Here is a 27,745-nt window from a genome sequence, read left to right as displayed (position 1 = left end):
AACCACTACTCTGTACAGTCTTACTCTTGTAAGAGCAATGTGATCAGAGAGGTTGAATAATTTAGTTAGTTTTATTCTGGATTTTCCTCCCAGTGATTTTTCTCTCCATCTCTGACAGCTTCAGCCTCGGGCAGCAAGTGTCTCAGGTGTGCTGTTACCTGCCCAGGTGTGCTCATTCATTTGGATGGCAGCTCAAGCAGGTAGGTCCACTTTCTCTCTCTGTAGCACGCCAAATGTCTTTGATGGAACTGAAGTTTATGTTGTTATAATTCAGACTAAAGGAAAAGAAAACTGGACTAATTCTGTCAGATGATTGCAGTTAATCCCCTGGTTCAGCCTTTTCTCTTGAACAGTCAGTTTTTAAATTAAATTTAGATATTTACAATGATCTTAAATGACTTCTGCTGAAGTAACGGAGTTTGCATTGAATCGATTTTGCAGGTTTTGTTCTGTGCAGCTTCTTTGTGTAAGCAGAAAAAAAAAATGATGTTCTTCTGAAAACCAACCAAAGAAATTTTACAAGAAACTAATTTCACGCGTTTGTGTGTTTGGGTAGAAGTGATGTTTTATTTCGAAATTTAAATGAAAAAAGCTGCGTAAAGGTCACTGTTAGGTAAATTTAACTCATCCATTGCCATGCTGACTTCTTCATAAATAAACCAAATGACAAAAGGTCCACAATTCCGAAGAACTTGTGCATGTAATAACATGACGCACACGGAGTACTGGGGTTTAACACGCTGTCAGATACGCTGAAGATAAATCATTGTTTGCTTTGAGCTTCGGTTTGGTTTCAAGACGCTAGAAAGAAAGATGAAAAGTATTTAAAAATGTAATGTTTTTCAACAGAAGATGAACATGTCAGGAATTAAAGTCGCAGTGAAGTTTGGATTGCTGAAATCTGAAAACAAGCGCTGCCTCGTTGTGGTGTTACATTTCATTTTACAGTTTTTAGTTGTCCTCTTAATTGGGTAAACACATTTTAAATGGTTTCTTGTGTCATTATTTTAAAATCGTGGAAGATGCATTGGTTTAAATGAATCTTGTTGTCCCAGTTTTCAAATTAAACTGGCAGATTTTTTGGCATTTGTGTGTAATTTATGCATTTGCATCCAACAGCTGCAGTTAAACATCTAGATATATTTCACAGCTTAATGACTTTATATCAACTCTAATGTCCTTTTTTCCTCTCTGCATCACCTAGCACACAGACAGTGCAAATCTCAGTGAGGTTTTTCCTCAATTCATCATTTTTTTCTCTAACACCTGGAGAAATGGCAGGATAATTTCTTCATGCAGCTTTTGAAATCTTCAACTGTTTGGTTTTCACCCCCCACTCCTTGAAAACTGCGTATAAAAACACAGACATGACCTGACAACGTCTGAGAGCTGAAACATTAGTGGCATGAAAAGAAACAAGACCTTATCTCTGATGTTCTATCTTGTTTTAAAGCAGCCACACGACTCACACTCTGTCTCTGATCTCCAGCAGATCTTCTCGTTGTGTTTCATGAATATCAAGGTGATTTATCCCTCTGCACTGCAGCCAACACTTTGCATGGTAACAGAAACCTCAAATATGAACCTAAATGCAGCGTTGTTACTTATGAAATCGTACATGCTTATTATTGTACCTAAGACCCACTTTCTGCTCCACAGTTTTTACAAAATAACCGCACATTCCTTGTTAAACCCATTTGCAGATTCCTGAAAGCTAAAAGAAAAACCATGTTTCATTTACGTTTAGTTCAGAGGATTCCTCAGGCTAATATCTAAAGAGTAAAATTAGACCTGAGATGTCTGTCAGAGTAAAATCCCAATTATCTGCAGAGACATGTTCCCTCAGCTCTATAGATGTTTCATTTTTTTGATTTCCTTCTATTTCTTATTGTCCCTAAGCCATGTTTTTAGCTTTTTTTGCTTTAACGTCGATCATGCGTGAAAGTTTGCAGCTGGAAAATCTGAGTTTCCTAAAATTGAAATAAGTCAGATTTAATATCAACAACAGACTCAGACTTGCTTGTTTGATTGTGATGATCAGATGCTTAACTCTCGATCTGAGTTTTGTGTCTTTCTCATTGTAAAAGCTTGTGATTCAGTTATCACTCTCGCCAAAACCCAGTTATTTTTACATAAATTAGGTTACCTACGAAAATGTCAGTTTAAAAACATTCCAGTTTGGGTTGCTCCCATCAGTTCTCTTTCCGGTTGCTTTGGTCGGATCTTTCTTGAACGTGATCCACTTTTTGAATTCAGCGTATTTTCTCTTCCCTTTATTTTTTCTTTCATTAACCATAAAGTTAATATCATTAGGAAAAACAACCAATTAGACTTGCTGCTACTGATGGTATCAGAGCTGTTCATCACTGCAGATGAACATTTTTATCTCTGTAGAGAACAAAGTAAACGTCCTGGTTGGTCAGACCTGCAGTGTTTTCAGATCCAGCAGGTATTTGTTGTGTTGCTCATCAGGGGTCCAGAGGACTGTGCATGCACATGGTAAGATGATCTTAGAGTATCTTTTTCATGGAGGTGCAGCAACAGTGGGTGGGGTCCCGACCAAAGAACAGGGACTGATAGGTTCTTCTGAGTGTGTGAAAGACAAATGACTTCTTAACAGAGCAATTTTAATAAATGACATTCATTCATCCATTCATAATCTCAATCCACGTGTCCTGAAGGGTTGCTGGGATGTTTACACCTTGGACAGGTCACAAGTCCACAACTGTTAACAGATTACTTTTAAATTGTAATTAAAACAAATCTAAAAATTAATCCTGTTGATATTAAAGAAATCAGTTCAAATAAAAATGTCCTGTTTACATTATATTGATTTAAAAATCTGGTGCTTAAATATTCTGAACAATCAGGTTGCTGTAGATTTTTATTAACTTTTCCTATTTCTTAATATAAAGGTCCAGAGTGTATTTGCGTGTATAGTTCTGAGCTGCTGACGGAGTCAACAAGAACATCGCAGTGACTGAGGATAGATTTACGGCAGACTGCAGCAAAAAGATCCACATGCCACATACTTAGAGATGCTGGTTCTACTGGTGCATTGTCCTCCATTTCCAGTAAATCTGTTATGTGTGTGTGTGTGTGTGTGTGTTGCTGCAGCATTTGAGCAGGAAATGCAGTACAGTTCAGTCAGGTTTTGGAGAGGCCCAAACATTCCAGTTAAAGTTCATCAGTCCCTTCAGGGTGCACGGTTCACTGCTGGATAAACACATTTTTATCATCCAGAGTCCTGCAGCTGGGTTCCAGCTCTCAGAAAGTTTCTCCCATCAAACCACAAGAACCGAGTTGGAGTTCAGCTTCAGTTGGTTTGGTTGTTGCACTTATCTCTTGGCTGGGTTCAGATGCTGTACGGTTTCTATAAAGCTTCAATTCAGGGTTACGTATTGCTCTGTACTTTTATTTTAGTTTATTTTACTTGGCTGTTCCACTAGTTCTCACCTGTCTGGGTATACTGGGGCTTTGAGTTGAAATAAGATGCACTGCCTCAAAGTTTGTATTCTAAAATTTAGATAATAGTTGTCCGAAGGTAGAAACTATAGACGTCAAACACATTTACATTTACACCTCACATAAACGTTCACCAAGTCCTCCTCAGCAGTTTCACATACACAATTTTACACCTTAAAAACTGATACAGACCCACATATAGCAGACTAGTTAAAACACAATGTGAGCCTCTGGTTTTTATTGTGTTGTTGACTGTTGGCTGATTAAAAAAGAAAATAACAAAATTGAGTGCATTTAAACGTTTAATGAGGCGTACAACAGCAAACAGTTGGCGGTTTCAAAATACTGTGATTACTGACGATGTTGCAATTATGGAAATGAAAATGTTTCCTGTCAACCAGTGTTTAAAGAGAGACTCAATGAGTCTTAACATGCTTCCTCTGGCTTGTGACCAGTTTATAAGGCAGAATGTCATCTGTGCAAATATCACTGTAAGCATTTCTAGACTTGGAAGTCAAACAAAATATTAAAGATTTAAATTTTCTCAACATTTAATTAAATGTGAAATGGAGTCAAACATGTCTATGCTTAATTCGTATTTTGATTATACCTTTCCAAGCTGTACAGTTTGCGTGTCACAATAACAAATTTTACTGGAAGATAAATTGTCCTAGAAGTTATTGCGATGAACAAATATTGCCATTTTGAGACCATTTTCAAGTAATGTAATGGTAATGACATAATAATGTGAGAATACACTCTCAAAGATGACTAACTTTAAATTCTAATAAACATCTAACACTGGAACTGGAAGACATTGTAAATTTCTAAAACAAATAGACAAAACAACAGAAGCAACAAATTAATTAATTATGAAATCTCTGTAAACAAAATGCTCTACAAAAAAGACTAAAGCTTTTGTCATCCCATTTTTGGTAGAAAGAGCGACAAAAGAAAATCTCGATAAATCATTCAAGTGGAAATTATCAAGCTTATTTTAATTTATTATGGCGATTAATTGATTTATTGCGACAGGCCTAAAAGTTTGTTTCTTGTTTGTTGAATGAGATTTTATTCAGCTCACATTGCTGTAGGAGACATTAAATGATAAAATTATGACTTTAATTGTTGGGGTTCTGTATGTCGTCCATGCTTTTACATTCCTTCCCAGAGGGATTTTGTTTAATTATGTTTAATTGTTTAATCCATTGTAAAGTTGCATGTAATCCCTGTTTACAATCATCGACACATTGAGGTAAACCTACTTTTTCTCCACCAACAGAATAGGAATCATCTTCAGTCCACCAGAAACTAGAATCCACCAGATGTCTCAACATGATCCTCATCTTTATTTTTGGTGAGTTTGACTCATCACATCCCTGACTGAAGAAATGTTCTCAATGGTCTCTTCATGGAGGAGGAACTAAGCTAAAATTAAACTCCAGTGGAATCAATTAAACTGTGGGAGTTTGGGAAGGTTGTCTACTTGAAGCCATAGGAAAGGAATCCAGAATCTCATTTAGAGAACCGAACTGCAGAAACCAAAGCAAAATGAGACAGAAGATCTGTTCAGGCTTTTATTGGGTCTGTTCTAGAGATATTTGGAGTCAGAAACACTTCTAGAGTCTTTGGAGCAGAAGCTGATGTTCTCTTCCAAAACGAGAAACATGACAGCAAGCTCTGAGTACCTCATGAAACAATGGATTTGCTCACTGTGACTCATCTGTCTCTGCAGTTTGTCTCCCGGCTGTAAAACCCCAGGACCTCCAGGACCAGTGCCCTGGCGGCTCCTGTCACCCTCAGCTTGGTGACCTGATGGTGGGACGGGGAGCGCAGCTCTCAGCCTCGTCCACCTGCGGTGTGGACGGACCCCAGAACTACTGCATCGTTGGATACCTGGAGGTTAGAGACAGCACTCACATACACACCGTCAGCCGGAGTCGTCTTTGGACAAACAGGGATCTGTGAAACGGGCAATAAAGGTGTTTTCATTGGCTAAAGCTCAAGCTATTTCTGTGGGTTAACCTGTGCTAACATTTGTTTATGCTGAGGTAATAATGTGTGACGATATGTAGGACTGTACAGGTTTTGTGGATTTGAATAAGCTGCTGCTGAACTCATTTTTTTCTCCCCTCATTCTCTGACTTTCATACCGAAACAAGTCTTGATTTGTCACTTTACGTTCTGACAGTCTTCAGCCTGAGGAACTTTTCCAACTCCTCTCCCCATTAATGCGTTTTCCTTTCTCCTCTTCTGTCATGGCTTAGGTTGGAAATACTTAGTGCTGTACAAAAGATATGGGCCAACAACTCCAGCCTCCAGGCTCATCCATAAATCAGACACCCGTCAGTGTCACTTCTTTACACCTTAGTGACGCTATAGCCTCTTCATGTTGCTCTTAATGGAGTGGGCTCGTTAGACACAAACCCTAACCTTTCAGCACTTATTAGTAAACCACTGATTGTTGATTAGGTTGAATGACTAATTCAAAATTATTATTGATTCATCAGGGGGAGAAAAAATGTTTCACATGTGACTCCCGACTGCCGTTTAGTCCCCAAGGCAACCCACAGAGCCATCGTATCGAGAACGTCATCACAACGTTTGACTCCGACAGACGACTGAAGTGGTGGCAGTCTGAGAACGGTGAGCTGGAAGCTGTCCTATCACAGCACATTATTATGTGCAGAATAAAACATAAAAGGTTCAGCTTTTGGTTGTTTGCAGGAGTTCATCAAGTCAGCATCCAGTTGGACCTGGAGACTGTCTTCCAGTTCAGCCACCTGGTCCTCACCTTCAAGGTAAACCGCTAAAGACACTCATTTAAAATGTTCTTCTCCTGCCAGGTTGTTAAGTCAGATGATTTTTAAAATGTGGTTTCACATCTGAATGAACAGTTCCTATAGGTTGGGTTACAACACATTATTTTCCTGCTCCCCATTGACTATCATATTAAAATCCACCACAGACTCACCAACTTAATTAAGCATAAGATTTGTCTAAAGCTGTGATATACCTATTAGTTAATAGTAAAATAAAAATATCCTTGAGACGATTAGATTTCAAACCAGGTTTGCAAGACAACTCACTCACTGAAGATGAGTTTTATCTGAAAAAAATGTTGTTCTGATAAGAGCTGAGAAGGTGATGTGAAGAGGGAGAGATAAGTCTTTTCATTGAGATTAGTATTGCCCTGCTGGATTAGCAACAGAATGGACATCCGAAGCAACATAAGGGGAATAAAAGACTGCAGAGGTGTGACATTGGGTGGGACTGGCGTACCCAGGGTTGCTGAAATTTGAGCTGTCGGCCTTATTTCTAACCACTGACGCTGCTCCACTGACTCTGATGCTGAACGTAGATTTAGGTAACTCAGTTTGAAATCTGGAGGTTCATTCTTACAAAGAACAGGCCATGAACAAGAACAGGCGTGGTTATCCTTAACTTTATCCTCTGGTCTGACAACACAATGTTCTTCTTAAGAACATCGGAGACGTCGGACTTAAAGATGAACGGGGTTCAGTCGGCAGCGCTGCATGAGCCCCTGGGTCTGATTTGTTTGATAGAATGCCTCCTGTCTGTCTTCCTGCAGAGCTTCAGGCCTGCAGCCATGCTGGTGGAGCGTTCGAAGGATTTTGGACGAAGCTGGAAAGTTTTTCGCTACTTTGCAGACGATTGTTCCCTTCATTTTCCTTCAGTTCCTGCAGAACCTGCCAGCTTCATTGACGATGTTGTCTGTGACAGAAGATACTCTGGACCAGAACCATCCGCAGGTGGAGAGGTAGGTACCACATTTGAACACACCTTCACCAACCTATTTGCTCCGTTCATGGAATAAAAAAACATTCAGGTACAAACTTGTAATGTGGGACAAGAGTATTTTTAATGTGCCACTATTGTTTTTGGTTTTGAATTGTAACATGGACTCTTGTCTGTTCAATGGTCCAAACCTTGAATATAAGGGGAGAATATTAGTTCTTCATCCCTCTCAACCCAAGGCAAAGCAGGATAGTTTAATTTTTATCACATATTTTCAGCAGCCAGCCATTTCAAAGTTCATTACAGGACTAGAAGGAAAATAAATCAAGGGAAAACATCACACTGCAGTAGCAAGGTAAGGTTTAAAGCAATGACAAGTTGAAAAACAGACTTCAGTTTATAATGTTTTAGTTTATACTAATCAAAAGTAGCTCTAAACAAGCGGGCTTTTAGCTTTAAATATTTTTAATACCAGCCGATAACTCTGTGACTCTAAACTCAGCGGCCATTTTTATCTGAGACCATCCTGTTTAAATCTCGCAATGGTGAGGTACTGTTGATCAGTTTCTAGGTGCCATCTTGGTCTCATGATGTCAAAATATGAACAGCGTGATAATAAAGGTTGTTTTCCACCAATAGATCTTTTTTGTTAATTCAAGAATCAAATACCTCTTGTGAATTTAACCACTAAGAGAACTGCAAGTTGTGCAAAACCTATTGAAACATTGAACAATTTGGACATTCGAACTTTTAGAAAAGTTCATAGTAAGTTCACCTGTAAAAGTTATTGTGTATTTTAGGTTCAGCCTGAAATTTCACTCGAAAGACAAATATCCCAAATATTTTGTGAGCACTAAATATTCTGGCACATATGACGTAATACAGGAAAAATATGTCTGATTTAATATCAGAGAGTACAAATTGTGTGTTTTTTATACAGTGTACGTAAATAACTGATAGAAGTTTAGAAAAATCTGTAACCCGGTGTGCTTGTCCACCAGGTGGTGCTAAAAGCTCTGGATCCTGTCTTTGAAATAGATGACCCATATGCTCCAAACATTCAAGGTGAGACAATGGAAAAGGTTGGTGTTTTTTTTTCCAAAAGGTACTTTTAATCTGCCAAACGGTCCTCACTGGAACACATATTGTAATTTATTAAATATAACTTTTTATATATACGCTTATACATTATCCTCAGAGCTGATCACCTTGACGAATATCCGTGTGAACTTCACTCGTCTCTTCACGCTTGGTGACACGCTGCTGGCTCGCAGACGCAGAGATCCTCAGGAGAAATATTATTACTCGCTTTACAGCATGGTGGTTCAGGGAAGCTGCTTCTGTAACGGACACGCCAGCCGCTGTGTCCCTGTGGACGGAGGACGTGGGGACGTCTTCACCCAGTCTGACATGGTACACACACTGAAACTCCACAGTTGCTTTGACATTAAATTTGTTTATCTTCAGTTTAAATTGTTTTGCTGCTCAGTTACTCCCTGATGGCTGAAGCAGCGCCACCAATCAGACAAATTTGTATTCTTGTCAGATCAGTACCAGTATGAGTTTTTTTTCTCAGCTCAAAGGAAGAACAGGGTTTTCCATATCAAGCAAAATTTATTTCAGACTATTAACCTGTCTAACCCATCTGAGGTCTTAAAAACATGTCAGAGCAAATCTTCTTATTCATAAATTCAGACATCTCCTGACATGCAAGCAAAACAATGTAACTAAATTTAGTTAAGAAAGACTTTATCTGTCCCTGTAGGGAGCAATTTTAAATACCCTGCAAGCGGCTCAAACATGAGTACAATCACTATAAACACAATTAAAACGCTTCGAAAAACAGATGATGAAAACCAAGAGACAAAGATCACATTTTCTGTAACTACCTCTACAAAGAAATCCAGATCGGTGTTTAGTAAAAGTGTTGTGTTGTTCCAGAAAGTTGGATAGCAACCATTCCTAAATTTTGTTGAAGTCCATCCATCCATCCATCCATCTTCTTCCGCTTATCCGAGGTCGGGTCGCGGGGGTAGCAGCTTCAGAAGGGAGGCCCAGACTTCCCTCTCCCCAGCCACTTCTTCCAGCTCCTCCGGGGGAATCCCGAGGCGTTCCCAGGCCAGCCGAGAGACATAGTCCCTCCAGCGTGTCCTGGGTCTTCCCTGGGGCCTCCTCCCGGTGGGACGTGCCCGGAACACCTCACCAGGGAGGCGTCCAGGAGGCATCCTGACCAGATGCCCAAGCCACCTCAACTGGCTCCTCTCGATGTGAAGGAGCAGCGGCTCTACTCTGAGTCCCTCCCGGATGACTGAGCTTCTCACCCTATCTCTAAGGGAGAGCCCAGCCACCCTACGGAGAAAACCCATTTCGGCCGCTTGTATCCGCGATCTCGTTCTTTCGGTCATGACCCAAAGCTCATGACCATAGATGAGGGTGGGAACGTAGATCGACCGGTAAATCGAGAGCTTCGCTTTTTGGCTCAGCTCTCTCTTCACCACGACGGACCGGTACAGCGCCCGCTTGACAGCAGACGCTGCGCCAATCCGCCTGTCGATCTCCCGCTCCCTTCTTCCCCCATTCGTGAACAAGATCCCGAGATACTTAAACTCCTCCACTTGGGGCAGGACACCCCCCCTGACCCGGAGAAGGCACTCTACCCTTTTCCGGCTCAAGACCATGGCCTCGGATTTGGAAGCACTGATCCCCATCCCGGCCGCTTCACACTCGGCTGCGAACCGATCCAGCGAGAGCTGCAGATCACGATCTGATGAAGCCAAAAGGACCACCTCGTCTGCGAAAAGCAGAGATGAGATCCTAAGGCCACCAAATCGGATCCCCTCAACACCTTGGCTGCGCCTAGAAATTCTGTCCATGAAAGTGATGAACAGAATCGGTGACAAAGGGCAGCCCTGGCGGAGTCCAACTCTCACCGGAAACGAGCCCGACTTACTGCCGGCAATGCGGACCAGACTCTGACACCGGTCATACAGGGACCTGACAGCCCGTATCAAAGGGCCCGGTACCCCATACTCCCGGAGAACCCCCCACAGGGCTCCCCGAGGGACACGGTCGAACGCCTTCTCCAAGTCCACAAAACACATGTAGACTGGTTGGGCGAACTCCCATGCACCCTCCAGGACCCTGCTGAGGGTGTAGAGCTGGTCCAGTGTTCCACGACCAGGACGAAAACCACACTGCTCTTCCTGAATCCGAGGTTCGACTATCCGACGGACCCTCCTCTCCAGGACCCCTGAATAGACCTTGCCAGGGAGGCTTAAGAGTGTGACCCCTCTATAATTGGAGCACACCCTCCGGTCCCCCTTTTTGAACAGGGGGACCACCACCCCAGTCTGCCAATCCAGGGGAACTGCCCCCGATGTCCATGCGATATTGCAGAGTCGCGTCAACCAACACAACCCTACAACATCCAGAGCCTTAAGGAACTCCGGGCGGATCTCATCCACCCCCGGGGCCTTGCCACCGAGGAGCTTTTTAACCACCTCGGCGACCTCGCCCCCAGAGATTGGAGAGCCCAACCCAGAGTCCCCAGGCTCCGCTTCCTCAGTGGAAGGCATGTTGGTGGGATTGAGGAGGTCTTCGAAGTACTCTGCCCACCGGCCCACAACGTCCCGAGTAGAGGTCAGCAGCACACCATCCCCACTATAAACAGTGTTGGTGCTGCACCGCTTCCCCCCCCTGAGACGCCGGATGGTGGACCAGAATCGCCTCGAAGCCGTGCGGAAGTCTTTCTCCATGGCCTCTCCAAACTCCTCCCACACCCGAGTTTTTGCCTCAGCAACCGCCCAAGCCGCATGCCGCTTCGCCCGCCGGTACCCATCAGCTGCTTCCAGAGTCCCACAGGCCAAAAAGGCTCGATAGGACTCCTTCTTCAGCCTGACGGCATCCCTCACCGAAGGTGTCCACCAACGGGTTCGAGGGTTGCCGCCGCGACAGGCACCGACAACCTTGCGGCCACAGCTCCGATCGGCCGCCTCGACAATGGAGGCACGGAACACGGTCCACTCAGACTCCATGTCCCCCACCTCCCCCGGGACGTGTTCGAAGTTTTGCCGGAGATGGGAGTTAAAGCTCCGTCTCACAGGGGATTCCGCCAGACGTTCCCAGCAGACCCTCACAACACGTTTGGGCCTGCCAGGTCTGACCGGCTTTCGCCCCCACCACCGGAGCCAACTCACCACCAGGTAGTGGTCAGTGGACAGCTCCGCACCTCTCTTCACCCGAGTGTCCAAGACATACGGCCGCAGATCCGATGAAACGATGACAAAGTCGATCATCGAACTGCGGCCTAGGGTGTCCTGGTGCCAAGTGCACATATGGACACCCTTATGCTTGAACATGGTGTTCGTTATGGACAATCCATGGCGAGCACAGAAGTCCAGCAACAGAACACCGCTCGAGTTCAGGTCGGGTGGGCCGTTCCTCCCAACCACACCCCTCCAGGTCTCACTGTCGTTGCCCACGTGAGCGTTGAAGTCCCCCAGCAGAACAAGGGAGTCCCCAGGAGGAGCACTCTCCAGTACCCCCTCTAAGGACTCCAAAAAGGGTGGGTAATCTGAACTGTCGTTCGGCCCGTAAGCACAAACGACAGTCAGAACCCGTCCCCCCACCCGTAGGCGGAGGGATCCTACCCTCTCGTTCACCGGGGTAAACCCCAACGTACAGGCGCCGAGATGGGGAGCAACAAGTATGCCCACTCCTGCCCGACGTCTCTCTCCCTGGGCAACTCCAGAGTGGAAGTATGTCCAGCCCCTCTCAAGGAGACTGGTTCCAGAACCAGAGCCATGCGTCGAGGTGAGACCGACTATTTCTAGCCGGAACCTCTCGACCTCACGCACTAGCTCCGGCTCCTTCCCCACCAGAGAGGTGACATTCCACGTCCCAAGAGCCAGTTTCTGCAACCGAGGATCGGACTGCCAGGGTCCCCTCCCTTGGCCGCCACCCATCACACAGTGCACCCGACCCCTTTGGCCCCTCCCACGGGTGGTGGGCCCATGGGAGGGGGGGCCCATGTTTCCTCTTCGGGCTGAGCCCGGCCGGGCTCCATGGGTAAAAGCCCGGCCACCAGACGCTCGCCATCGTGCCCCCCCTCCAGGCCTGGCTCCAGAGTGGGGCCCCGGTGACCCGCGTCCGGGCGAGGGAACACCAAGTCCAAGGTTTTCCTTCATCATTGGGGTCTTCGGGCTGCACTTTGTCTGGTCCCTCACCTAGGACCTGTCTGCCTTGGGTGACCCTACCAGGGGCATGAAGCCCCAGACAGCATAGCTCCTAGGATCATTGGGGCACTCAAACCCCTCCACCTCGATAAGGTGGCAGCCCATGGAGGAGTTTTGTTGAAGTGAAAGTTAATTTAGAAATAGCACTGCAAGAGGTTTGCTGAAAAGAAGCAACAATATGACTTTCTTTGATAAACGCTTGTTATCAAAAGAGAACCGCTTGTTTAAAAGAGGAGTAAATTATTTGGTTTTGGAGGGAAATCATAGTAAAATAATTGCCTTTGGAGAAAATTACCAGTTCCTTTTCAGTGCTGAATTCATCAGATCTGGGTCGCTGGCTTGACTCTTACATTTCGACTTATATAAGGAGTTTAGAAAGAAAACAGATCCGATGTCTATTTCTGGGTTTTCCCATGGTTTCTGCAGGTAACGAGGCTTTTTCTTCTTCCAGGTTCACGGTCGCTGTGTCTGTCAGCACAACACAGCTGGGGAGAACTGTGAGAGATGTCAGCCGTTTCACAATGACTCCCCCTGGAAGCCTGGAGGAGAAACTACACCCAACATCTGCAGGAGTAATGTTTATTAATTTTCTCTTTTGTTTCCGCACAAATGAATCAGCTATCATTTTATTTTGGATTAAATACAGACATATAGATTGTTTGTGCTTCTAAACCTTCACATTTATGATGCTTGAGAAATTGGGCTGTTTTGACTTGTTTCAGGTTTCACCTCCATGTCTGCGACGTTGTTTGTCTCTCTTTAAGGGTGTAACTGTCACGGTCACTCAGACTCATGTCACTTTGATGCTGCTCGCTACGAAGAGACCGGAGGTGCAAGTGGCGGCGTGTGTGACGACTGCCGCCATGACAGGACGGGGCCTCAGTGCGAGCGCTGCCGACCTTTCCTGTATCAGGACCCGCAGAGGGCGTTAGAGGACCCCCACGCCTGCATACGTATGCTTCATCATGTGCAACTTATTCATATTCGCTGCTTTTACAGTGCAGCATCAAACCAGGTGATGCTGGTAGGAGTGATGGTTCTGATATTTCACTTCAGTGCAAATAAAAGCTGCTGTTCCAGCTTTTTAAAAAATTGGTGATGGTTAAGGCTTGCGCTTTCTGGTTCTTCTATATAAGTGGGATCGGCCATCCGCAGGGATTGGTACAAAGTTGATACGTTCCCCTTCTTCCTCTCTTCTGGACCAAATCAATGACTTATCCATCTGAATAAAGAATATTGGAGGAGGGAGGCATCTAAAATGGTGCACAAATTCAGTCCTTGAAAGCTGCTCTCCTGCAGTTTTTAAATGCATCCATTCTCCAACACACCTGAACAAAATGGCTGAACTCTCTCATCGGCATTCAGTCATTGAACTCTGCAGACGCCTGGTAATCTGACCTTCATTACCAGGTATTTCGGAGAAGGGATGCATGGACCTGGACAGCTCTGATCTTGATTTGAGATGATGACCAATGATCAGCATTGTCAGATTTTTAGTTTTGCATTAACGTGACCTTCTTCCAAACATATCCTAATGTCTCCTGATCGTAGCATTTTAGTTCTAACACCTCTGTGATTGAAATTGGTGCTTCATAACTGAGTCAAACTCAGTTTTTTTCTCTGGTTTGAGTTCTGATTCTCAGAGGACTCACAGGTCAGAGATCACTGATGTTTCTGTAGCTTCCAGCAGCATCATGTCAGGAAGCTCAGCATGTTGTCTCTCTTTAAGGGTGTATGCTGAGTCTGAGCATCATGGAGTGACGTTCTTGTTGCAGCGTGTGACTGCGACCCCGCCGGCTCCCACAGCGGCGGTTTGTGTGATGCTTCAAGCGGTCGATGTTTGTGTAAGGAAAACGTGGAGGGTCAACGCTGTGATCGCTGCAAACATGGTTTCTTCAATTTGAGATCGGACAACCCGGTTGGGTGTGAAGGTACCAGAAGACCTGTTTTTACATTCATTCAAATCTCTTTATTCATATTTTATCAATTAAGAATAATAATTTAAAAGGTATAACCAAGAGATCAGATTTATTGACAGAAATATTTAATAAGATGAATATAATCATAGAAGCAGACTCAAATTCTTCACTTACATTTTAGTTTGATGCTAGAGAGAAAACAATTCAGTCAAATTTATTTGAAAATGCTGTGTCGTGTCACTGAATTCACAGCAATCCCTCAGGTTGATTAAGGATGTGATAACAGTAGAAAGGAACAACTCAGTTAAACAGGAAGAAACCTCAAACTGTACCAAGTTCACCATCAGCACCACTCTGCCAGGACCAACTGGGGATTTGAGATGAAGAAGCATACAAACAAAAACACTTAAGCACTGATCCACAAATACTTTCTATGTTAGAGAAGAAAATAGAGTCAATGACAGCAGTAGCTCCTTTAGTTGCCTCATCTAGGAGAAAAATGCAGCCATTTGTAAACTCTATGGGTTGAAAAACAAAGTACTATTAATCTGTTGCAGTAACAGCTCCTTCAGTGGTTTTGTACAGGAGAGAGACTGGATTAAACACTGAAAGATGAGGCAAAGTCTGTAGAAAGGGAAGATCAATTTGTTGGGAGCAATATCTCTGCAGATGAGCCCCCTGTAGGAAGGTAACAGCTTAAAAACACCCTGCTAGGTGTAACTTTCAAGACCAAGTTAAAAGTAGCAATAACTGTATTATGATGCATGACTGGAGAGTGGTAGGAGAAAGTAGCAGAGTCAAGAAAAGTCATCATTTTGTCCTCCAGCTGCCTGGGTCTTTAGCAGCAGAATTACAGAGATAGCTGATGATAACCTAAGCTGGTCTAATTATAAACTAATTATAAACTCATTGGAAAAGTGGTTCGCCCAGGACGCCAAACAGGCTAGGACCGTCTCTGCTGGGAGCGGGTTCTTTAAATTGTCAATAAAATTTCTTTAATCTCTCCAGGATTGCAGTTTCCAAACTGCACATTGTTTGTAACATGCTGTAACATGTCGATGTGCCCTTGGGCAACCTTAGGTTGCATACTAATCTGTGTATCATGTAAGGTGCTATGAGTGGTCAGTATTGCTAGAAGAGAGTGATATAAATTCAGCCCACTTACCATATGGGAATATTTTCAAGGTTTCAGTGATATGATGAGGTCAAGTTACAGCATAGATGCTCATATAGTTGATTTGCAACTATTTTTTAACCATTTAAGATAACGGATAGACCAGATGAGACAACATCCTGCTCTTTCTGTTATTTCTGTGCAGCTTTGATCTGACTTTATGCTGTTTTCAGTCTGCAGGTGCCACGGCTTGGGAAGTGTTGGACCATGCGATCCGCTTACAGGGAGCTGTAAATGTGAGCCAATGGCCACCGGGCTGCTGTGTGATCATTGTGTGGTAGGTTAAAGTTTGTAAAACGGTGATCTGCAGAAACAGATCCTTGGTATTATGTCATATTTTGAGGTTTAATGGTTTTGTTTCCAGGCAGGTTTCTGGGGTTTGGGAAACTCAGTCTTCAAATGTTCACCCTGTGACTGTGATGTTGGCGGAGCTAGCAGCAACATGTAGGAGTTTTCTTTTTTTACTTTTGACTCTCTATGTTCAAGTGATTTAATGCTTTAATAAAATGTAATCCAGTCACTAGTTCTCATCTGAATATCTACAAGTCATTAAGAAATACAGGCAAACTTTAACAAGATGTGACTCACTCTGAAGGAATTCAATCTTCTCTCACAAGGATATAAAATGTAAGGTTTGTGAATGTGCTCAGGTGTTCTTCAGAGAATGGACAGTGTTCCTGTTTACCCAACATGGTGGGCCGGCGCTGCTCTGACTCTGCTCCTGGTTACTTCCTGCCCTCGCTCATCTACTTCCTGTATGAGGCGGAACTCGCTGCACAGCTGACAGGAGGGAGTTCCTCCCCTACTCCTCCTGCTCCTCTTCCTGTTTTTCCCTCTTCCTCTCCACTGGTGTGTATCATCACTGAATGGAAAACTATCTGGTCCAGTTAAGCCATCAGAACCAGTGACTGATAGCATCTGGATCTGAATCCGAACCAGATTCAGATCCAGATGCTAAAAATCCCAAACCAAACATTAAGTTATCTTGACGAAGCCACTGATTCTGCTAGGGAGTCCAAACCTCGGTAATCCATCGAACTCAGACAGAACAATGTTGTTACGGAGGAATGTCTCACCATGGCAACAGCAACCCAGTCCTGGGTTCAAATCCCAGCTAACATCTCTCTGCATGGTTGTTTATCTTGTGTGTTCAGTGTCTTAACCTGCCTCCAGAGGCCATGCAAGGTTCGGTGAGCAAAGATGTATGGATGGGTTAAACTTTTAGTAGAAACCACCTCTCCTGTCTGCAAAACTTTCATCAGAAAGTTGTTTAAATATTTTAATTTACTCACCAGCCCCATCTTAACATCTTTGTGTTTAACAGCCTGTTTACAAAGACTCATTCTCACTCTTTGTGTTTTTAGGTGAATCCCGCCCTTTTGCCTTCATGTGAGCAGTATTTCAGACGTCAGGGCTATGACTTCCGGATCTCCAATGGAAAAGTGATTTTGATACGGAGGCCTCGTCATCTCACCCGTCGGAGGAGACGGGTACAGCTTTGGTTCATTTCCTGTTTGTCTCTGAAATAGAACTGAACGTGATTCTTTCGTTGATTTCCCCTATTTTTTGTTGGTCCTGCAGCAGAATACCAACCCTTTGAACCGGGGGCCCCTGCAGATCCTTCCCCACCAGGGCTCACCTGAGCAGTCAGGAACTGGTCTTGGATTGGTCAGAGTGACAGAGGGGGTGGGGCTTAGATTCACTGTGGACAACCTGCCAACATCGATGGAGTACCAGCTGGTGATCCGCTATGAATCTGAGGTGAGGAGAACTTCAGGGTCTTGTTTATGAACTCTTAAAAATAGTCAGCTTTACAGATTTTATTTCTTTATTTTTATTTCAATATATAACAAAAAAAACATAGACATAATCTTGAACAATGTGAGTATCAGAACAAGACATTGATCTTGAGTTTTTCCATTTAGATGTCAACACTGTAACATCAAAAAAATGTATTGCCCACATTTTGAAACGAGAAATGTAGCATTGTGTTGGAGTTTAATCCAGGAAGTTTTTCTCCCTGGATTAAACATCAGCCATCTCCCTTTGCAGTCTGTCACCGATTGGGTGGCGAGAGTGAACATCATCACGCTGTCACCAGGAGATGGAGGCTGCAGTGACGACCCTCCATCAGGAAGTCTGACACTGATCCTCCCCAGAAGCTCCAGGTGAGTCGGCCTTCGTGAGCAACAGGTAATTTACCTTGGGAGTTCACATTGCGATTCTGCTGACCACTTTCTGCAGAGCATTACATTAAAATGTAGCTAAGTTGCTCCAGTTTAACGTCCTCCACAGGGACTGGCTGACTCCGCCGAAGTACGACATCAGCTCTTTTCTGATTTTTCCCAAAAAAAGTGATGCAGTGTCTCTGAAGCAATTCAATTTTTGCTTTGGTATGACAAAAAGACAGAAAAATATGATTGTTAAAGAATAATTTTACAGCAATTGACCACATTTCTTTTTAATTTTATTAGCCAAACTTGGCTCACACCAGTAGAAACCAGTTAAGTAAAACTTGTCTGGCAACACAGAGCAGGCAAAAGCAAATCTAATAGCAATACATGAGAAATCTAACATCATTAATGATGCATTGATGACTCATCGAGAAAGTCATAAATGATCCCAAAATAACACCAGTTAAAGTTATAGTTCATGATTCAACAGTAAGAAGGAACTGGGCCAAAATAGGAGAGTTCCTGACCCAAACAAACACACAGTCCCATCTAAGATTCACCAAAAAACATCTTAATAAACCCCAAGACTCTAGCGAAAATATTCCGTAGACTGTGCTAGCACTTGTAAGTAGATGACTGTAGTGTGAACATGGCAGAAACTTTATTATTGATTGCAGCACACAAATAAAAGTGATGTGAACGCTGCATTGCTTCTCAGCCTGTTATCTAATTTCCTTAGTGTCCACTAGGTGGCATATTTTCTAACACAAGAGAACTTTTATGAATATGACATCAACTGTTTGCCGTGACATTTTAACTACTGATATTTTTATGTTACACGTTTGTTTTTTTCCAGATTAAGTATTCTGGATTCCCGGGTGTGTCTGAACGCCAGAGGTCGATACTATGTGGAGATTTTCTTTGACAGGCAGCAAAGATCAGACTACGCTCCTCTGCTGGTCGACTCGGTGAGAAAGTCATGATCTAAAAACTTATTTCTGCACAACTAGAGGGAAGTATTTAAAGAGTTGCTTCAGCAATAGTTCAATCTGAGCATAAAGTGTCTCGGTAAATAAAGTGGTGTAGAAATATGAAAAACTATATTTTTCAGTAACCGTAAGCTAAAGCAATAAGAGCAATAAGATTTTTTTTTTATTTTCTATTAGCTTAAGGTTGTTAACTTTGGTCTCTGAAAAGTTTGAATGTTTTAAATAGAAGAAGAGTAGGAATCCTGTAAACCAGGCCTAATGAGACCAAAGTACCTTATACTGTCAGAGGGGACCATTTTGTGATGCTCTGGTCATCACATTATTTTATTATTACCCAGATCATCTTAACCTCAAATGTAAAAATGAAAACAAGCCTGTTTGATTAAAATGAAACTCAGTGTTGTTTTCTCTGTCAACCTTTATTATTATTATTATTATTTTTTAGATGGGATTGGTTCAGAGTTTCTATTCAGTCCAAGACTTCTGCTCCCAGAGTGACTTTGACTCTTTCAGTCACTTTCGCTGCGTTGGATTGGACGTGTATCTCGGTTCTCAGGAGTCACTTCCAAAAATCTGCGAAGGACTGATCAAGAGTCTGTCGGCACGCATCCACAACGGAGCTGTGGGTGAGCCGTTTACTGCAAATCCCCAGGCAATTTTACACGTTTTCATAACATAAACATTAATCAGACCTCTACAGGAGATCCTTCCTGTCCGCCAGCCTTCAGCCTCGACAATAATGCTTTAAAAATGAGTTACAGCAATATTAATATTTTTATTTATTTTTTCTTTTTTTATTGAAGAAAACATCCAATCAAACCGGACCAAGGTCCACCTTTTATCACTACAGTCACAATTTACACAAATGTATTTATGGGTTTTACTGCCACCTGCTGGACGTTCTGGATCCAGCTTCTGGTTGTCTCAAAGCCCAGGTGCAATATCGCCATTCAGGCGTTATCTGAATAGAGTTCAGATAAAAAGCTTTATAATCTCAAATGAAGAACTCCACCTTGTGGTCTGTAGATTATCTTCATCCTCATAAACTGCTGGTTCTTTGTAGAAACTACTTCTTCTCTTGCTGCTTGAGTTTACTTACAATTAGATGATAAAATAAGGTTTGTTACAGATAATAAATATGAACTTAATATGCCTAATTTAGAAATTGGGTGTGTCCAAAGTTTTATGTGGTCAAATTTTAGCATTAATGTGTCTCTGGAGGCAGCTGACACAGTTTCACGTGAACCTGGTTTGATGTTGTGTGCTTCCTGGTTTCAGCCTGCACGTGTAACGTTATTGGTTCTCTTGGATCGGGATGCAGTACGCTGGGCGGGTTATGTGATTGTAAGCCCAGCGTGATCGGCCGTTGCTGTGACGCTTGTGCACCTCTGACCTTTGGGTTTGGACCTGAAGGCTGTAAACGTAAGAAGAAAGTTCTGAATCAGTCAGAGCCCTGCTATAGGAACGCTTCGTCTTACAGCGAATCCTTTATGTTGTTGCAGGATGCGAGTGCGACCCTCAAGGTTCTCTGTCGGAGGCGTGTGACCCGAGCGGAGGTCAGTGTACGTGTCGCCCCCGGGTATCCGGTCGACGCTGCGATCAATGCGAATCTGGATTCTGGAGATTCCCGCTGTGTCAGCCTTGTGACTGCAACGGCCTGTCGGAAACCTGCGATGGATGGACCGGACAGTGTGTGAACTGCAGGGAGCACAGCAGCGGGTCGCACTGTGACAGGTTGGACTGAAGGTTCTGGATCTGATTACAGAATATTCTGCCTTCCTTTATTAAAATTGTTTCATCAGCAATGTGAGATATTTTATCCCCTCACGTAAGATCACCTCACTTCCTGATGGTGTCATGTGGTTCTGACCCACCTGTGTGTGGCTGCTGTAGGTGTGTAGAGGGTTACTATGGTAACCCGGTCTCCAGGCAACCCTGTCAGCCCTGCCTGTGCCCTGATATCCTGAGCAGTGGACGGTTCTTCGCCTCTTCCTGTCGATACGACCCGCAGTCCGTCAGAGTGAGCTGCTCCTGCAGGGAGGGACACACAGGTAGGAGCCGTGTCTGCGGATCACCTGGTCTGCAGGTGTGCAGCCAAAGCTTAGTTCCTATTAGTTTGTTGTTTAAATCCAGGGAACCAGAAATAAACATAGGAGCAGAGATTTTTCTTGAACCGAAGTAAAATTTTTGACTGCAGGTCACTTCCCCTCCCTGACCCCTGTGTTGTTCCTTGGGTTTGAGTTTAACTCTTAAAGATGTTGAAGATTATCATTAAATATAAAGTTAAATTCTAATAAAAACTCCCAGACCCCACGACGAAAAAGTAAAGCAATTATTAAAGTTCACCTGATCAATCCTCTGACCTTCGACCTCTCAGGTGAACGATGTGACAGGTGCAGTTCGGGTTTCTACGGCGACCTGAGGTTGCCAGGTGCCGTCTGCAGGGCGTGCTCCTGCAACAACAACATCGACCCGGACGACAGCGATGCCTGCGACGGCACAACCGGAGAATGTCTCCGCTGCCTTCACTACACAACGGGTCCACGGTGCCAGTTCTGCAAGCCTGGTTACTATGGCAACGCCCTGCAACACAACTGTAAAGGTAAAGCGGCCAGTGAGGAACGTGTCACATGGTTACGACTGGTCCATATGGTCACAGAAGTATCACATGTTTACTGGTATATGTACATTGATGTTTCCCAGAATGCTCCTGTGATCGCCGGGGGACCAAGGCGACTCTATGTCCCCTGGAGAGCCCCTGCTTCTGCAACAGGGAGACAGGACAGTGTCCCTGCAGGACGGGTGTGGTGGGAAATCTCTGTGATAAATGTGAGGACGGGTTCTGGAACCTGGACGGAGCGTCAGGGTGTCAGCCCTGCAGCTGTGACCCGTCTAACTCCGTCTCTAACATCTGCGATAAGGTGAGAGCATTTTCCTGAGGTCTTGCTCAGGCTGAGAATGAAGAGGTCAGAGGTCATCCAGGTTCCATACAGCAGCAGATGATTGTTTGAAAAGTCAGCTGGCTGAAGCTGTGATGTGTCCAGGTGTCGGGACAGTGTCCCTGTCGTCCTGAGTTTGGAGGAAGACAGTGTGACGAATGTGGAGAAAACTATTTTGGGAATCCAGACCTGCAGTGCTTTTGTGAGTGAACTACTTAATCTGTCAGAGACTGTCTTCGGTTTCATTTAAATCATTTTGAGTCAATGACTTTATTCTTAAACTCAACACACATACATACATCCACATTTACAACATCAAACTAATTTGGTATCAATCAACTGTGCTACAAAAATTTTGACTGCACAAACCGGCATAAACATTTGACACCAACATTGTTTCATTTGAAGAAAGTTGGGAGTCATGGCAACTTCACTCAGGTGAAAAACCCTGATTTCAGGATCTTGACCAACACCAGAAAACAAACAAATGAATCAACAAAGACCTTTTCAAATTCAGAGTTCCTGGTCAAATATAAACCATGTTGATCCGTCAGAGCATCCCAGACGTGTTCACTCAATGTGTCGATTACCAGAACCAAACAACTCCCTGAAAATCTGAGATCCACAGGAAGTGTTGGCCCCTTTAAAGCAGGACTCAAAGCATTGCTGTTTACTGCAGCTTACCCAAATAACTGTTTTATTGCTGCAATTTTTTACAAGCTTTATCTATTTATTTGTTAATCTGTTTTATGAATTTTAGGCTTGTTTTGCCTAATTTCATCACTTCTTGTTCTTAGCTTGTGACTGTAACCTTGAGGGAACGCAGCGCCCGTCGTGTGACCCTGAAACTGGTGAGTGCATCTGTCGGACTGGCGTCACCGGTATCCTCTGTGACGAGTGCACTCCAGGCTACAGCTCAGAGTTTCCTGCCTGTGAGAAATGCCATGAATGCATGGTTCTGTGGTCCGAAAACGTCACTGACATCCAGCGAGCCGCCCAAAGGATGAGGACGTTCATCCTTCTCCATGGCAACACCCAGCATTCCACTCACAGTCAGTACTGGCAACGGATGCTGGAGATTCACTCCAGACTGGACAGCTTTGGCAACATGACTGGTTTCTCTCTGCCAAAGCTGGAGAAGGTAGAGAAACTCTACATGAAGATTAGGTGAGATCCATATTTTACATTTTGTGGTATCCAAGATAATCTGGCTCCTGGTTCTTAGAGACCAATGTTGTTTGCAGAAACCAGTGATTTTGAAGCACCTCTCTTTGCAGGAAGATGAAAGATGCTGTTGACACCAACATAATTCTGATCGACCCGTCTGTCCTCCTTAACAATGAAATCAATAACATTAACGTAGAGTTTCAGAAGATGCTAAAAAACCTGAAGGATAAACTCATCAAGGATCCAAACAAGAAAGAAACTCAGCCAGTGGAAGGTGAGACATGATTGGCGTTATATCTATGCCAGTAACAAACTGGCATAGATATAGATTTAGGTCAACTAAACAGAACACCTTTTTTCTGACTTGATATAAAATGCACTCATTTAAAGCAAAACCTTAAAATATATATTTTTAATTTGAATAATAAAACAATCAACTCTGTTGTGTTCCACTCTGTTGCAGAGATGCTGCAGGAGATCCAGAAGCTTCATAAAACTTTCATGTCAGATGAAAAGCGGGTGAGAAACTCCAATAAAGCTGTGGAGGACTCCATGGACACCAGATGGGAGACTAAGCGCAAACTGAGCATGTGGAGCGGCAGAGAAGATCTGGCAACTCTGGAGAAGAAGGTCAAGGAGCTCAACATGCGCCAACTCAACCAAAAGGTGAGAAATATTCAGCAGAGAGATGGCTGGGACTTTTCTGACATCAAAGTCCAATCAGCTGAACTTCCTCTCCTTGATGGAGTTTCTAAATCCAACCGCGTCAACACATCTAACACCAACACGCCAATAGCGCTTTACCTGCATCACAGGCAAATGTTAGCGATTGGGTAAAATGTAAAACTTCAATAGAGAAAGCAACAATTTATCCAAAGCCAAGGGTCCAGACCCTCTGTATGAAGCAAAGCATAAAAAAAGACGTTGGTTTTTACAAGGCTAACTTAGGGCTAATGATGAAAACATCTCCTAAAAATATATATTTTTAGTACTCTCAAATGTGTGACATCTTGTCTGCAAAGCTGTTTCTCTGAGCAGATCAAGAACTCAAGAATGATGATTGAAACATCAGTTCAGTGTCCATCTGCAAAGCTTTGACAATCAACACTTCAGTATGTTACAGCAGGAAATACAGTAGTTTTTATTTCCATCAACTAACCAGAGAGCTGTATCTGCTGCTACTTTTGAACTGGTTACTGTCATTGTTTATCTAATGGAGAAACCCTCTAGTGCTCATCAGTGGTATTACACTTGAATAAAGAAACTGAATGATCTTTTGTTTCCTCTGAGCAACTTGTTTTGGTCTGATTCAGGTCTGTGGGCAACCGGATCCGGAGGACTGCTCTGGATGTCCCGGAGGTCAGATCTGTGATGGAGCTGTTCCTCATGCCCAGAAAGCTTCTGAGACGGCAGAGAAAGTAAAAGAGCAACTCATCAAATTCCCATCCAGCCTGGACGAGTCAAAGAAAAAGGCGAGTTTGCCACTGGGAACACTGGGAGGGTTTCTCCACTGAGCTGGTTCCTGTGGGAATTTTGTAATAAAATTACTTTTATTTGTGGCTCTATATTAGAAACATTTTTAAATTAAAAAGCATTTGATGCAGGTAAGTACACATAACTTTATATTATTCCAGATATAAACACAGTCTTCTGAGAATATTTTATGAATTTTATCAGAAACTTTGAATTTTACAAAATGTACGAATTTAGGTTGGTACTGCAGATGTTGACATGACATTTTAACATTTTTTGGTTAAAAAAGCATTAAGTCTAGTGCATTGATTTATATTGTTCTAGTTATAGACATGGCTATTTGAAAACATTTTTTTAAAAGAATTTTTAAAACTGATTTCAATATCATCCACAGGCAAAATGCATCGTTGTAGCCAAATCTTTCAGGAATCAGTGTTGTTCTGCAAAATCCCAACTTGGTTGACTTGTGGGAAACTGGGCAGGAATATTATCCTGGATGGAAGAACTTGCTGTGTTGGGCTTGGAACCCCTTTAAAACTCCCTATGGTTCAAGTTTTTATTGACTTACCCTAAAACCGAGCAGTTCAAGATCAGATTTACCCAGCAGCATTTTAATTGCTTGTTAGTCTCCATGAGTCAAACACCCCAGTCCTCGTTAAAATGGTTATTTCCTCTGGAGCTGCAAAGACTTTATGACAAAACAGCTCTAAGATCCCCTAAGGTGATAGAAACTGTAAAAAATCTGATGGCGGGAAAGCTTGAGAGCCAAACCAGAACTTTACCAAGTCCTGTTAGAAGCAACACTTTGAAAAATCTGTTGCAGGTAAACAGTTGATGTAGACTAGTTGGTGAGTCTTCTCTGAGGATTGTTCTGTTTTAAGAAGTGTTTCTATTATTTTGACCGTTTCAGATCAGTGATGTCCAGCAAGTGGCTCAGGACACCAAAGACCAGGCCCAAGACCTGCAGCGCCAGATCAGCGACATCACCAAATCAGTGGAGAGAGAGAAAAACAAAACCAGAGAGCTCATCCAGAGAGTCAAACAATATCTGATGGGTTAGTGTTTACAGGCATAAAGTCAGTTCTTGTAGGAGACCTTCAACACCAAATAATCCAACCATTAAATGATAATTTCTGCGCCTAACGTCCTCTAAAAATGTACCAGAGTGATGCATCTTACTGTGGGAAACATATCTGTCTGTTTCCTTCCTGGCAGATGAAATGGTTCCTCCAGGTGACATTGAGAAAATGGCGAACGCTGTCCTGAGGATCCAGCTGCCACGATCACCTGCTGAGATCCAATCGATGATCAATGAGATCAATAAACTTTTGAACAACAAATTCCAGGAGGACCTGAAGAAGCTGCAGGATGAAGCCAAAACAGCTCAGGAACTTCTGCAGAAAGCGACAGATGTCAAGTTGGTGTCTGAAAGCAAAATTATTTAACACACAGGTCTGTTCAGAAACCATTTTTATTTTTTTTTTTTATTTTAACAGGGAGCAAACTAAAAACATCAACGTTAAAGACATCCTCAGTGACATTATTGCTGCAGACACAGCTCAGAGCAAAGCCAACGATGACCTGGAGGTTGCAAATAAGGACAGAGACGACGCCAATGACCGAATCCAAGAGGTGAGACTCAAACTTTCCAATTGTTTTACAGTAATCATCTCGGCCTGATTGGTACTGATGGTTTCTCTGCCATGTTTCAGATGGAAAACAAACTGAACAACATTGAGGATAAGCTGATGAACCAGTCTGTAGGTCTGCTGGAGGAGAGTGAAGCGCTGAAAAATAAAACAGAGCAAAACAGAGAAATGGCAAAAGAGGCCAGAGAAACTGCTGAGTCAGCATTGACCAACATTTCTAATGACAGGGTAAAATCTGAAAACTGTTAGCAGCAGCTGCTGCTGGGGTTTGACCAGATTTCTGAGACATTTTCTCTCCCAACAGGAGCTGCAAGGAGTTCAGGAGCAGTTTGAGCTTTTAAATCAGAAGCACTTGAACAAAACACTTGAAGACGAAGCCGCAGATCGACTGCAGAAAATCCTGAAGGAGATTGAAGATATGCAGAGACAAATGGAGGACAGACTCCAACAGATAGAAGGTTATAACCATCAGACTAAGAGTTGTTGTAGGATTATTAATGTCCTGTACAGAATGATACAAATGATACACTGAACAGGTTGGACAACATGTCAGTTTTGTTTTAGCCCTCCAGGGGGTCTTTTGTGGGCTCTAGTGTCCCTTATATGACAGTAGGCTGACAGGAAAGGGGGAAGGAGAGGGGAGAAGACATGCGGCAAATATCATCGGATCTGGGAGTCGAACCCACGTTGTCCGCGTCGAGGACTCAAGGCCTCAAAACATGGGTCGCGCTATCCCCTACGCCACGCCCTAACACGTCAGTTTTACAGGAAAAGTAGAAGAAAAGAAATCCTAAACACTGAACGGAGTGTGAGACTGTCTCAATGTTTGAGACAGTTATTTATCCTGGGAAAAAGCTTCAGGGTTTGGCTCTGATAAGTTCCCTCTGAGAACGTTTATAAACAAAAATATAACATGACATATGCATCAGGTGAATAAAGAATACACAATATTATTCTACATCAAATGTGACAAAGTGACACTTATTTTAGCAGCTATTGGAAAAGAGGAAAAAGTGCACCATCTGATGGACAAATATAAACATTTATTAGTGATGGTTAGAGCACTGCTAAAAATGTAGTAGTCCACTACTACCTAAAAGACCTAACGAATTAGGTCTTTTTGTTCTCAGTTACCAAGGATTTTTTTTCTACCCGTTTTTGTTTGGTAAATGTTGGTGATACGACAGCAGAGGAAACAGAACGCAGATACAGCAATAACAGTTGTAATCAGACTGAAGCAGATTATGTAATTTAGGAAAACGACTGAAATTCACTCTGAGCAGGACAGTGAGACGGATCTTCCTCAAAAAACTTTTTCGTTCTGACCCATATCCTACTTCCTGCATGTGAAGGAGGGGGCCGAGAAAAGGAAGCTGCTCCCTGCAGTCCGAATGTCCCTGATGTTTTCTCTTTGGGTTCTGAATGTTTGTATGTGGTTTCTGCAAATGTTTTTGACATATCTGAGTTGATGTTTCCTGTACATTTGTTTCTGGCAGACGTGGAGCAGAAGATCCAGCTGCTGATCCAGAGGAAGGAGGAGAAAATAGTCGAGGTGGCCGATCTGCTGAACACGGTGGAGTCACTTCAAAAGGAAATCAACTCTAAAGCTCAATATTACGTCACATGTTCCTCATAAGTCCTGCAGGGTCCTGAAAATAAAGACAAATGATGACTTAATGTTTTATACATATATATCTGAAGTTAAAATTAATGCTCTTACATTTTGCAATATTTGCTTTTTTATGTTAGAAACTTTTACAAAGATCACACCTTACATCATGAAAATAAAAAATATTATATTTG

At 43.2% G+C, this 27,745-nt stretch overlaps 1 protein-coding gene across 1 annotated transcript; it reads left to right on the top strand.

Annotated features, from left to right (window-relative positions):
• The first annotated feature begins 101 nt into the window (after positions 1–101).
• lamb4 (laminin, beta 4) lies at positions 102–27,745 on the top strand. The gene is made up of 35 exons (XM_028002391.1): positions 102–200; positions 4,748–4,822; positions 5,201–5,367; positions 5,976–6,111; positions 6,193–6,266; positions 7,058–7,246; positions 8,226–8,289; positions 8,423–8,637; positions 12,910–13,030; positions 13,223–13,411; positions 14,234–14,389; positions 15,725–15,828; positions 15,916–15,995; positions 16,202–16,400; positions 16,916–17,041; positions 17,133–17,312; positions 17,604–17,719; positions 18,582–18,693; positions 19,160–19,340; positions 19,993–20,136; positions 20,217–20,448; positions 20,608–20,765; positions 21,092–21,316; positions 21,418–21,635; positions 21,759–21,855; positions 22,451–22,820; positions 22,931–23,094; positions 23,284–23,486; positions 24,134–24,292; positions 25,204–25,348; positions 25,509–25,710; positions 25,790–25,925; positions 26,006–26,170; positions 26,247–26,400; positions 27,439–27,745. The coding sequence occupies exons 2-35, from the start codon at positions 4,801–4,803 to the stop codon at positions 27,576–27,578; spliced, it is 5,343 nt and encodes a 1,780-aa protein (XP_027858192.1). The 5' UTR covers positions 102–200; positions 4,748–4,800; the 3' UTR covers positions 27,579–27,745.

This window comes from Xiphophorus couchianus, chromosome 2 (assembly GCF_001444195.1).
Source record: "Xiphophorus couchianus chromosome 2, X_couchianus-1.0, whole genome shotgun sequence".
NCBI lineage: Eukaryota > Metazoa > Chordata > Actinopteri > Cyprinodontiformes > Poeciliidae > Xiphophorus > Xiphophorus couchianus.
The sequence above is the reverse complement of the archived record's forward strand: the minus strand, read 5'-3'. Positions and strand labels throughout refer to the sequence as shown.